The 13111-nt window shown below is 36.6% G+C and overlaps 1 protein-coding gene across 2 annotated transcripts; it reads right to left on the bottom strand.

Annotated features, from left to right (window-relative positions):
* Nucleotides 1–255: 255 nt before the first annotated feature.
* On the bottom strand, nt 256–3530 carry LOC132091811 (transcription cofactor vestigial-like protein 2). 2 transcript variants are annotated; one of them, XM_059497916.1, is made up of 4 exons: nt 3304–3530; nt 2488–2779; nt 1212–1682; nt 256–601 (listed from the first exon to the last, which is right to left on the bottom strand). In XM_059497916.1, the coding sequence occupies exons 1-4, from the start codon at nt 3385–3387 to the stop codon at nt 558–560; spliced, it is 891 nt and encodes a 296-aa protein (XP_059353899.1). In that variant the 5' UTR covers nt 3388–3530; the 3' UTR covers nt 256–557. The 2 variants fall into 2 exon arrangements, with proteins under 2 accessions (XP_059353899.1, XP_059353900.1); XM_059497917.1 differs by having other exon boundaries at nt 256–480.
* Between the last annotated feature and the right edge of the window lie 9581 nt (nt 3531–13111).

Raw genomic sequence — 13111 nt, 5'->3', positions numbered from 1 at the left:
CTCACAAAAAAAAAAAAAAGACAACCCAGTTGCTCCCTTTCGCCGTGTGTCCAGATACAACAAAACGCCTGTTTAATGAAATCCAGGGTGCTCGCTCGGTCAAACGGCGCACAGTGCCGCTGTGTGCGCGTCTGCTAAGTTCCACAACAGTTGACGGTGACAGGTGCTGAAAGCAATATAGATAGAGTCAAGTGGCTTCAAATAGCTGCTCTCTGTCTTCAGCAATGATAGGGAATGCAGCTCTCGCGTCAGTCCATCTTTTCTGCTCTCAAATGTCCCCTTAAAGTAATGTTTGTCCTTTCTCAAAGCTCAGTTTGGGTCCGTTTTGCTGAGGGTCAGTGCCAGAGCAGCTGCTAGTCACATCACTAAAGTATGTTTGCTTCTCTTTACTGTCTTGTCTTAATCGAGAGAGAGAGAGTTTTGCATTCATCCGAAGGGTTCAGCTTAGGATGGTCCCGCTGCAGAGGGTGTAGCGCCGAGCTGCAAGTGAGATGAGAATCTGTTACACTAAAGCCACAGAAAAACAAGCCAGCGGAGAAAGAAGCAGCCACAGGGCACTAAAACCAGACCAAGTCCTTGCTTTTATCCTGGCTCTGTAGACCTGAGAGGAGGAAGGAAGAGGAAGAAAAGGATAAAGAAATGAGGAAAGGGAAAATAAGCAGCAAATATAGAGAAGTGAGAAGACTCGATGCAAAGAAAGCATTAAAGCCTTAAGAGCGAGAGTGAAGAGTGAGGAACGAATATATATCAGAAGCGCAAAGGGCAAAGTCAAAAAGCTTGGAGATAACTATATTTTAAACTCTGAATATGTACTTCAACAAGCTCTTGAGACATTATTATTTTGACATTATATGTTAGAATTTTTTGAGCTGACTGTTTATGCTGCGATTTTAACCTGCGTTGGCCCTAAAATGTATTTAGATGCTTTAAGTCACTCTTTAAAAAATCTAAATGTCATTGCATTATATAACAAAGTATTAAACTGGCATTTGCAGATTAGCTTTTCTCTGAAATAAATTCAGTTTTCTTCACAATTATCTGCACTCAAACTGATGTCAAGGTAATTTTAGTGGATGCATGATGTCAGTTCTCCTATTATTCACACAGGTACCCTGACAAAGTAACCAATGACATCCATTCGATTTTAAGTGTAGCTCATGTGAATAAACACATTGTGATGTTTCTGTATGTAGACTGCATGCTGTTCACACCTGTATCCATGTTCAGGCTCATATCAGAGCTCGCCGCTGTGAAAGCTCCGGTCCACGTCGAGCTTCCCGGTTCACTCTTGCTGATATCACACGGAGAGGCTCCAGGTGTGGGAACCGTGGCTGGAGGAAGTCTATGCGGCCGCACCGAGGGCACGAGCAGAGAGCTGTAACGGGGGTCAAAGTGTGTTCCGTACATGTCGTGCATAGAGGGCCGGGGGTAAGCAGATCCCTGGGTGCCGATGGCTCCGCTGAGCGAGTAAGGGTGATGGTGGTGAGAGGGGTGCCAGGGCTCTGGGGTGGCTTGGTGAAGGTGGCTGTGTAGAGACGCGTTGGAGTACGGGTCCGGCGGGAAGGGAAGATCTGTGTGGGAGGAACCCAGGGCGCTGCCGAGAGATGCTGTCACTGACGGCTGATACGCGCTGTTCCAGAACGAGGGAGGGAAGCTTCTCTGGATCATAGGGAATGATCCATCTGGGGAGGGACACATTTATTATAAATTATCTGCATATTAATGTGCATCAAAGCATATGATAATTCAAATATACAACAACTTGAACCTTTACATATTTTGAGATTAATGCCCACACCTTTGGATTAACAAAACATAAATGCAACAAACTGACTGTAAAAATTATGTCCTAATTATCTATTTCCTAATTTCCTGTATTTAACTAATTTGCATTAGTAAAAAAAATATATATCTATTGATCTTGAAACAATGCAAAAAATAAAGAAAAATTGTGTCTGTTGTCATGCCTAATATCTGTGCAAAATTATGTCCTAATTATCTGTATATCCTAACTAGTTAGATTTGCATTCTTTTTTTAAAATCGATCTATCGATCTTGAAACAATAAAAAAAAAGAAAAATAGTGTCCGTTGTCATGATTACTAGCTATGCAATCCTGACTGACTGTAAAGAATTATGTCCAATTATCTGTACTGTATATACTAATTTAAAAAAAATCTATCTATTGATCATGAAAAACAATAATAATAAAATTGTGACTGTTGACATTACTAATATAATCATCATAAAGGATGCAAGAAAAATATATTAATTAAATTTGTCTTAATTGTCTGTATATCTTAACTGAATTTGTATTAGCTTTAAAAAAATATCTATCTATCTATCTATCTATCTATCTATCTATCCTAACAATGCAAAAAAAAAAAGAAAGAAATTCATGACTAAAATCTGTGCAATCAAAAAGGATGCAAGAAAAACATATATTAATTACAATTTAAATGAAAATGTAGGTTGCTCAGATTCCCACCTCTCCAGGATGATGTGCCTCTTGCTGTCTTGCTGATGGTGGAACCAGTTGCACAACTACTAGACTGACTCAAAGCCCGACTGAAATGTTCATCCACCACCGAACTGATGTCCCCTTGGAAATAAGTGAATAGCACACATCTGGAGCTGATGTATTCAGCCTCCGGCGGGTGATCTTTCTCCCGGGCACAGTCCTCCTCTTTTATGGATGGCCCGGAAAGGTTGGAAAAAGAAGAGCTGCTTCCGCTCAGTGTTTCTGTGGATTCTTGCATTTTGGAGTAAAATGCCAATTTCTGAAAGCATGTAAAAAAAAATGGCAAAATCTATTTATGTTCAAGTCTGAAATTTACATGATACAGAATTGAACATCAGTGAGTTTGGTTTTGCACAATTTGTGTTCCTGTAATGTTTCAAAGCTTATTTTCAAACACTAGCACATACATATATACAAAGCTGTTATATATAAATTAAATCATAAAAAAGAACGTAATATAGCTACTCTCCATAAAGCATTACACATGCCAATAGCATTCAAACTGCATTCATGATAACAATATGATATCTGTAAAATACAGATTTTTTTTAACTTCTTAAAATGTTCTTAACACTTAAACTGCACTTCATAAAAAGTTCTAATGGCCATCTTACTATGTAACTTCTTTTAAAGTTTGTAAAACTATTTGGTCAAGATCTCAGAGAAAGTTTCGCGCACGAATTCAAACAAAACCAAAACAAGGAAATCATTGCTTTAAAATACATTTAAAATACATTTTAAAACAAAAGAAGCATAATGCAGTTAACGTATACATGAACATACCTGATGGTGATATGGTGTGTATGCTGCGGCAAAATAAGGTTGAGGTGGACCATAAACTTGATACATGACATCCAAGCAGCTCATGGCGAAGATAGCTGTTATATCACGTGTAAAAACTTATTAGCGGAATGAGAGGACGCTTCATTTGAAATAAAGCGCTGGCTCAGCGTGTACAGACAGAAAATGAAGCTCCGTGTGGAGTCCGGCTGAAGCGCACTGAGCAGCTTTTATGTTCTGTACTCTGTCTTTACGCACGAGTCTGATTCACTTTAGGGATTCGGTTGATTTGAATGACAAGTGGTTCAGTGAGTCGATTCATTTGAATCATCACTCAAAGTGCAGAAGTCCTTGAGTTATATGGTATAAGCTTGAAGTAAAAATAAATATTTAGTTTACATGTTAGAAAATCTTCAAACAAGAGAATAGCACAACAATATATTCTTATAGAGTTTATAAGATTAACTAGACCACCTACCATGTTCCAAAAAATAGTCCAAATTTAGGCCGTTTTCTCAGTTTAGATGTCTTCAAGTCTAATTTTGTCATCTCAACTGAGATCTTAGCTTGTATGCTCTGTTGTATTGCCTTGTCTTGTATGTTGTAGGGGGAAGGTCTAATATTGCGTTGTGTTTCTATGATATTTCGTTCCTCTGTTGAAGTTCGTGATCAGAAACACTGCAGATCGGTGAATGAATCGTTAAAATGAATCTGTTCAAATAAACGACTCCTCCGCGAATCGAACCTCTGGGAAACGAGGCGTTTTGCCATATACGCCTGAGATCAATAACTCCTTGTTATTATGAATCGTTCCTACAAGTAGCTCAAGTACATTTAACCATCAAACTGTTCTGGTATTACAAATAAAAATATATATTTGTTTTTATTTTAGATTTGAGTGCATGTTCACAAGCAATACACATCTGCTGATATATCTACATAATAACATTGTCTGGTCTCTTCTGTCTCACGCATGATGTTAGCCAAGCTATTTAAAATCAAAATTCAAAAAGCTTTCAAGTCATTTGAATAATAATAATAATAAACATATTTCAGAGAATCTGGAATACATTTTTTACTAACTAAACAGATACATTATTGCCAAATAAATGTGCTGCCATTGGTCTATTTAAAATGCCATGGTTTTCTGTGCCCAGTTGGCCTGAGCTAATTCCAGGTCGAAGGCCAGATAGTTTTCATGCAACTGGTGCAAGGGTCAAGGGGCATTTAAAATCAACAATATGCTGCAACTGAGAAAACACTGATACAGTGCAATCAATGCTTCTGCTGCTATAGTATCCAATACACTTCAGATGAGCAGCTAAAGTGGTGTCATCATGATTTTACTGGGAATTTCACAGGAATGTTTGGTATTCTGCCACGTATAACCCACTTCATGTCTTTCACATATTAAGCTAATCTAGCGCTGTCCAGAGTGCTGGAGGTGAAATATTCCAGTTATTTCTCAACAAACACTAATAGCAGTATCTGAGGTGTAAAGTGATCCTCACAGTTGTAACTTCTGAATTTACTGTAGTTGTATTTTCCCAGGATTTGTACATGCTTGTAGACATTCCCATATATTTCCTAAGCACCTAAACAATGAGACAAATGATTTTATTAAACAACAAAACACTTACATGAGCCTGGAAAATGTCCTTAGTTTGAATAAAAAAACAGTTTCATATTTTCCAGAAAGCCATTAAAATACAGCAACACAGGACAAAAAAAAAAAAAACAATCATGCAATCAACAGAAAATATAGTGATTTTTTTAAAGTAGGAAATAATAATTTTAATATAAAATAATAAAAAATGTAATTTATAATCCTTTATAAAAAATAAAACTGTAAAACATGTAATGTATAATCATTTATAATTTGAAGCAAATAATAATTATATTATTATATTAATAATTATATTGTTCATAAAATAATTTTTCATAAAATATATTTAGCTATAAATTCTAGAAATATAAATTATATTGCATGGAGAGTATCGTGATAAATATGGCAATAAAAAGATACTAATTGCTTCTAAATCAACTCAAATTCCCTGTTCATGCTTCAAGTTTAGCTCTTTCACACCTGCTCAGAGATCGAGTTACAGCATGCAATAACTCTCCATTTCTGATGTGACAGCTCTCAAACAATGGGGGTTTTAGACTGAGTAACCTGACAAGGTTTCTATTTCTACCCAAATAGCTAAAGGACAAGGAATTGTTGAGTGCTAACACCCAGCTAATAGGACCTAACCTACTGAAACAACAGTGCATTCAACACATCTAATGAATCAGAGAAGATCAGGGCACATCACATACAGCTTTAACTGGCCTGCAGTTTTCAACATAGGCTCTTTCCTCTAACATCTGAGAATAAAGGAGTCTCCTGGCTTTGTGCCTCTGCTGACAGAGGGGACCCTTGGCCCCCAGTCATGCATTTGCAGGTAATCTGGGGGGTAGGAGATGAGAGAAAGAGAGCGCAAAGGCATTGTCACGGCAAGTTGAAGAGAGAATGGAATGTAAACATGTACTTGAGTAAAGGAGGAAGAAATGTTTTGACCAAATGGTGACACACAGTGATTTTATGGTGAGCCCAAATGGCATTACACTCCATAAGCAGATTTATTAATGCCTGAAGCAAAAATGTTTCTGAAAAAAGTCATTCAGAATAACATACGGGTGAGTAAATGATGACAGAATTTTTGACCTTTCAGAAGAAAAAGTGTAGGCAACCATGACAAGAAATGATTTTAGTTGGCCTGCAATCAGGGGAACAGTTGAGCTCCATGTGCTGCTGATGAGGCAACAGAAGCCCTGCTGAATTGTGGGTTTGTGACATGGAAGTGAACCGCTGCATTCAACGTGACCACGGCAACTGTTGAGAGAAGTGGGGGGGGGGGGGGTCTGCTGTGCAACACGAAACAGAGACTGTCTGTTTTAGGAGAGCTGGAGTGGCACCTGTCCCAGCCGCAGAGACACACATCGTATGGACAATCTACTTCCTGGACAGTAGATCCTACAGGAAGACCACCACATAACTTTTTATTTTAAGGCTTAATAGTTGTTGTGGAGGCAATAGTCAGATTTAGGAAATCCAGCTTATATTAAGACCTTCCAACATTTTCGTTATTGAAATTCTTTGCTATATTATATACGAATAGAATATATGATATTTAATTAAACAAATGCCAGTAGTCATGACGCAATCGGATTGGTGAATCAGAATTCTGAATCGATTCATTTGAAGCAATTCTAGCTTAGAAATGGATCAAATTTGCGAATTAAAGGGATAGTTCACACAAAAATGATAGATGGATAGATAGATAGATAGACAGATATATAGATGGATATATCCAGGGACAACAGAAGTTTTCTACCAGCGTTAGACACACCTGTTGCTGTTTTCTGGCAGTGATGAAGTAGTGACCCAGACTGAGGAGGAAATGTAGAAATGCACGCTCTCTGGATCAACTCTTCACTCACTGAGAGTACAGTGTCAGCTGTGAATTTAGCTCCCAGTGCCATTTGAGTGTCAGTAGATACAGTGAACTCACTTGTTCTACACAGTGTCTCCATTCAGTCGTCCCCTCCATAAAGCTGGGTTTTAGACACGCTCGTCATAATGCCACTCATACGTCTCTGTGTTAAACAGGCCTTGGGCCAGTACATTTCTGCTATATTGAATTTAAAATATGTTTCACATTATTGCTGAATTATGTTTGTAATTGAAAAAAACCCTTTGAAATGGCAATGCAGAGGTTGATTACAATAATATGTGCATAAGACAAGACAAAATTCTCTCTATTCAGAGATTAGATGAAAAAAAAAATCTACATCAACTCTGCATATTAACTTGAAAGAGATACGTGCCAAAAATCATCACGGGTGATTTTTTAATTACTTTTTCATTCACGGCTAACTTTTAATTACAGAAACTGATTATTTATCCTTGCCAAGTTCTTCTATTATTGCATTTGGGCAGTGTTAAAACGTCCTTTTAGAAAACACTTTCTCCTTCTTCATTGTTAAAAATAAGCCACTGCCCAGACATTCAAATATCAAACTCAATAGCCCATACAAGTGTCATTATGTTTTGTAAAATGCAATTTCCATTCATTTTTTTAAAGTTATTCTTACTGTTAAGAATCGCAAGGCCAACTATTTAAATTGATGTTTGAATAAACCAATGGTTTGGTGGAGTTATTTGGCCATCCTAGCTGGTGCAGAAAGGGCTAATGGAGAGTTTCTGCAGTGAAGACCTTGAATGTTCATGGACTTTCGAAGTGTTAATGTGCTTCTACTGAAGAATTACTGTACCAGTCAATTTGAAATCTCCTGTTTGCTCTCTCAAACCACACATGAAGTCAGTCAGTGTGGATCCTTTGTTTACTTGTGATTTTTTTTTTTTAAATGAGAATTAACAAGAGACAGGAATGTCTTTTAAAGATACCATCAAGGACACCTCAGGTTTGTCACTTGAGATAACCAATGACCAATTTGGAAAATTTACTTTAGCTCTCGTTCGCCATGCATTACAGTTCATCTGAGGTTAATGTCTTAGTGTACTTGGACTGATGCTCAGGAAGACGTTTTCATTTTCAAGTGTTTTTGTTTCTTTCTTTTTTTTCTGAACAATGCATTGAAAATTGCTCTGTATATAAGCACCAACATCCAATTAGCTAGCTCTAAAAAGAGTGTATGTCTGAGATGCTTGTTTAGACCATTACTTAAAAATAGACCATTTCATGGAAGAAAGTGCGTTCTCCTCTGGTTACCTATTTGGAAGAACTCTTGAGTCTTACCTCATAAAGACTAGAAAGAGATGCTGCCATTTTAACATGAAAACAAATAATTGAAGTGTTTGCAGCTCATACAGCACAAGGTCATGCTATGGTTGTGTATACAAAGTACATAGAGAATACAATTTATGACTAAACTTATATTATTCAAATATTAGAGCAGTTTGGCCTTCCTTTATACTTACATATTAATTGTGTCATTTGGTTATGTATAAATATGTGCAGAATTATTGTAGTAATACTATTGTACTGTAAAATGATGTTTAGTAAAATCGTGTTATTTTATAGCACAAAAATACACATATAAATGACATATTTTCAAACATTAAACCATGGAACCTTTATTTTGACAGTTTGCCTGCAAATAAATGTATTCTCTGTGAAGTGTGGCACTGTTCTTTTGACTGTGTGCTGTTTATGATAGTGTTTCAGCATCTCATAACAGCTTGTTTCACAGTTATTGAACCAAACCTTTCAGATACACTGTTATCATGAGTTGCATGCATGTAATCGATCACACTTCTGTGCTTTAAACCCACAGCGCATATAAATTAAATCATGGCTGCTGTAATTTGACAGTTATCCATATCTCACTATTGATTTTATCTTGATATATCTTGCAGCTCTACCTGAGAGAGGAAGCAGATCAAATGTGTTAAATTACCAAATAATTTACCCAAATGCTTTGCGTGCTGATTCGCTGAAAGACATTCAAGACTGAAAGTATATGCAAATCAATATGCAATGCAAAGAATCAGCTTCCTTTTCACAAAGTTTCTCCTTTTACACCATCCTGACATTATTTCTGACTGTGCCCATTCAACTGAAGAGGCATTTACAGTAGTGGTTGTGGTTAAGCCAGATGGGCCACAATTGGGGCAACTGCGATGTGGAGGGGCAAAAAATGGAGGAGGAAGATATTAGTGCTGCATTTTCACAGTGGTAAGAAATTCCACCCGGCTCGAATGTTTTTTGTCTTCAGTCCTGTCTCCTCGTCAAACCCATGACTGTCAGTCGGTGGGCTATTCCTGGTAGGGACTTGGATCCAGGCAGGGCTGGGCCCATTATAGCGGTTAAAATTAGGGTGGCCTGCTTGTAACAACACACACTCTCTTCCAACAAAGACGTGCGTCGATGAGGATAGCGGAGCAGTAGGGAGCAGTGTCATGGTCATGTGCCGTCCATCATCATTGGGTCGTGTGATTCAGGAGACAGCTGAAAGTGAGGGGAGCAGGGGGCTGTTTGTGGGGTTTGGGGTAGTGGAGGAGACCCTTAGGCCAAACCTTTTTGTGCAGTTTGAAGTCATGAATGGGGTCCTAAAACATTATCAGTGTTGGTTCAATGAAACTCACTACCGGAGAGACAACTAACACAAGTGTTCGTGCGTTTAGGATCAAATGGGTTAGCTGACAGACGAAGCACTATCTTCATGTTTTTCAGCTCTGGTGGGGCGATTAGGGAAGTCAGCACAATGTAACATGATTTGATTGTGCCTCTGAAGAACACAGTGGCAGATGTGTCCTTGGTCTCTGAGTCCTCTTTTGAGGTTTTTGTTTCTACATCTTATTTATAAGAGGCCATTAGGACTGTTGGACAGCACACATCTCTGAAAGAGATTTGTTTCACAACAACAACAACAAAAAAGATCATTTTAAATTAAATCTAATGTTTGGTTTTTAGCCTGTATTCATTTTTAAAACCTAATTATTCTGCCCTTTGTTAAGCAGCTTTTGGGAGTTTTTTTTTTTTTTTTAAATATATTTTTTAAAAGAATGGAAATAATGATTGTTTTGCTGTTTCAAGATTTAAGTATGTCCAGTTTTTCCCAATGCACATAACTTGATTGTACTGTATGGCTAGTTGAAAGTGTAATGCACATTTGTCTGAATGATGACAGCCCTGTGAAAGCTATACCTTGCTGTACTTCTTGGGAGCTATTTGCACATCGTCAATTCTACTTATTATTGGATGTCTTTGACTGTTAAGATCCAGTGAAGTAAAAGAAAAGGTTCAAATAAAGTTTATGGAACATCTTTATCATTAGTATTGTGATTAGTATTTGTAGACAAGTTGTCACTATGTTGGTAAAAATCTTTGTTTAAATTGTCTGATTTTCTGATGTTCTGATTGCACTAAAAGATGTTCAAATAATATGTAGTTTATAGCTTAGATAGCATATTATTAATAATATTAAACCACATCACTCCCTTAGTGACATTATAATTTAACATTCCTTGAATGATGTTAACTAAATGTAAAAAATTGTTTGAAAATTTGGAAATATTATTATAATATAAAATAATTATTATATGTAAAATAACTGCTTTTGATTTGAATATATTTTAAAATGTAATTTATTCCTGTGATCAAAGCTGAATTTTCAGCATCAATACTCCAGTCTTCAGTATCACATGATCCTTCAGAAATCATTCTAATATACTGTGCTGCTTATTGTTTTTGTGGAAACTGTGATACATACAGGATTCTTTGATGAATATCAATTTCAAAAGAACAGCATCATTTAAACCAATCTTTTGTAAATTGTCTTTACTCTCACTTTTGGTCAATTTAATGCATTCCTGCTAAATAACAGCATTCATTTCTTTCATAAAACAATTCCACTGAACCTAACCTTTTGAACTGTAGTGTATTTGTTCAGGAAGGTTATTCTAACATTCTGCTCGCATAAAGAAGACTACACTGATTGATCTGTACAGTCATTCTAAGGTCCACGATGCAGTAACCATGTTGCTTTAGTTTAACATTTAATAATTAGAAGTTGCTTTTAACAACATTTTATTAACTGTGTGTATGTGTTTGTTTGTTTGTGTCATGGCGCCAAGCAGACAAATAATGTGAAATGAGGAGAGACAGCTGAAGACAGCGAAATCAGATTAGCAGAAAAACAAGTGCAAGGTATACATACTGCAGGAACACCTAAAGTTGCACAGTGCCTGCAGTCTGACCCCGGTGGTGACAGAGGCAGCTGGCGTGTCTTTTTTGCCCTTCTCTGTGACCATTAATTTCCCACAAAGGCCCTCAGTGACGGTTCCTTTACAGTGGCTATACTTGGAAACAAGGTGCATGACACAATTTAGACGCACAAAAACAGCCGCTGAGGGACCACAGACACCTGGAAGGAGAGAGAGAGAGAGAGAGAGAGAGAAAATTATTCTGTTAAATCATGACTTATATAAATGCAGTAAAAATTATATATACACACACACACATATATATATATATATATATATACACACACACACACACACACACTGGGGTCAGTATGAGTTTTAAGTCTGAAAGAAAGAAGTTCTGCTTACCAAGACTGCATTTAATTGATTAAAAATAACAGTTATATTGTGAAATAAAGGAAGATTTTTGATGTCAAAGCTGAAGTTTGAGCATCATTATTTAAGGCTTCAGTGTCACATGATCCTTTTGAATCATTCTAATTCTTAATGCTTAAGACCATTATTGTCAGTCTTGAAAACAGCTGTGCTGCTTAATTTGTTTCAAGATTCTTTGATTATAGGAATTTCAAAAGAACAGCTTTTATTTCAAGTTGGGACTTTCTGTAACAATGTAAAAGTCACGTTTAATCAATTTAATGCATTCTTGCCAAATCAAATAATTAATTTTGAATGGTGTAATATTTGAGTGCCTCACTTGGCAGTAAAGCTGTGTGTGCAATATAATGTGCCACAAAAACATTAGTTTATAATTTTGTCCTGCTGCTTGTTTTATAGCTTTTTACTGGAAAAGCTAGACTGTTCAGCTACTGTCAGGCTACATTTGTTGCACTGCTAATTTAAGTAGTAGTTAGTTCTTAACATTAAAATGCATACTGCAATCATTTGACATACATTTATGCAGTGATTATGTATTTTAATAACCAAACATAATATCAAGAAAATATTTGTAATGTTTTATGCATTTATTATTTCATATAAAAAATAATTCTTGACATTTTCCATTTCAGTCCACCAATTATTTTTCCTCCAATTTGATCTCATACATTATATTTTAAGAAATTACTTTGAATTCTCACAAAATCTGATTCAGTTGAACTGGTTGATAAACAAATGTTACATTTCATGTTGCATTTCACAATCTAGAAAATAATTGTGATGAAATCACATTTTTGTCAGAGCAAACATTAGAAACACTTCCAAAGAAAAAAATAGTTAGTAAAGTATCTTTTGCTATGGTTTCTTAAGGAACCATAATCTGTCTGGTTGTGGCTCCTCAGGGCCCTAAATATTGCTCCTCAGCTATGTAAATGAGATATGTTAATGAATAGCTTCTTTTATCACATGGAGTGCAATGCAACTATTCTGTTTATGTGTATAGGCTTGTGTTTATAAAGAGAGTGTGCCAAGCACTCAGAGTAAATGAAAATATACACTGGGAGAACCATCTCAGGCATCTCCTATAACAAGCTGCAGAAACTCTCTAAAGCATTGCTGCTATGTTGTGGGGAATCTTGAGAATCTGAAGCTTAAACCACTGTGCCTTCAAGCCTTCAGTGAGACCTTAGGGGTGAGGGGGTGACTGTGGATCATCACCACCCGCTCATACGATTAAAATGATTTTCCAGGATCTGGGCCACAGAGGTTTATGTCAAGGACAGCTGGAAAGTGATTTGCTAGTTTTAGTTGAATGAGTTGTGCATCATTATATGGTCTTGACTAAAACCTTAACTTACGCTGCGTCTTGAGTGATAAAAGATGAAAAAGCACAGCGAAAGTGTTAATACTGGGTGCTAAATTAAGTAGTGAACTTAGAGAATGCACACTTTTACAGCATGGCACCTTGGGAAACATGCTGCCAGAGTAATACGCTTATTCCGCTAAAAAACACAATGGTAGCACTTAGTTATGGATCATGTTCCTCATGGCAGGCATTCCTGATTCTTGTGGCATCTCAATAAAACCAAACACAGTAAATAAACATAAACATATAGTATTAAAATGCATCATCTTGCTCAATATAGAGTGGCAAAAAGTCAATCA

This window comes from Carassius carassius, chromosome 18 (genome assembly GCF_963082965.1).
Source record: "Carassius carassius chromosome 18, fCarCar2.1, whole genome shotgun sequence".
Lineage (NCBI taxonomy): Eukaryota > Metazoa > Chordata > Actinopteri > Cypriniformes > Cyprinidae > Carassius > Carassius carassius.
The sequence above is the reverse complement of the archived record's forward strand: the minus strand, read 5'-3'. Positions and strand labels throughout refer to the sequence as shown.

Coding starts and splice junctions, on each gene's coding strand:
- LOC132091811 (XM_059497916.1), bottom strand. CDS start 3,387: ATGAGCTGCTTGGATGTCATGTATCAAGTTTATGGTCCACCTCAACCT. Junction 1,683..2,487: donor AGGCACATCATCCTGGAGAG/GTGGGAATCTGA, acceptor GTCCCTCCCCAG/ATGGATCATTCCCTATGATC. Junction 602..1,211: donor GAGCCTGAACATGGATACAG/GTGTGAACAGCA, acceptor TCCTCCTCTCAG/GTCTACAGAGCCAGGATAAA.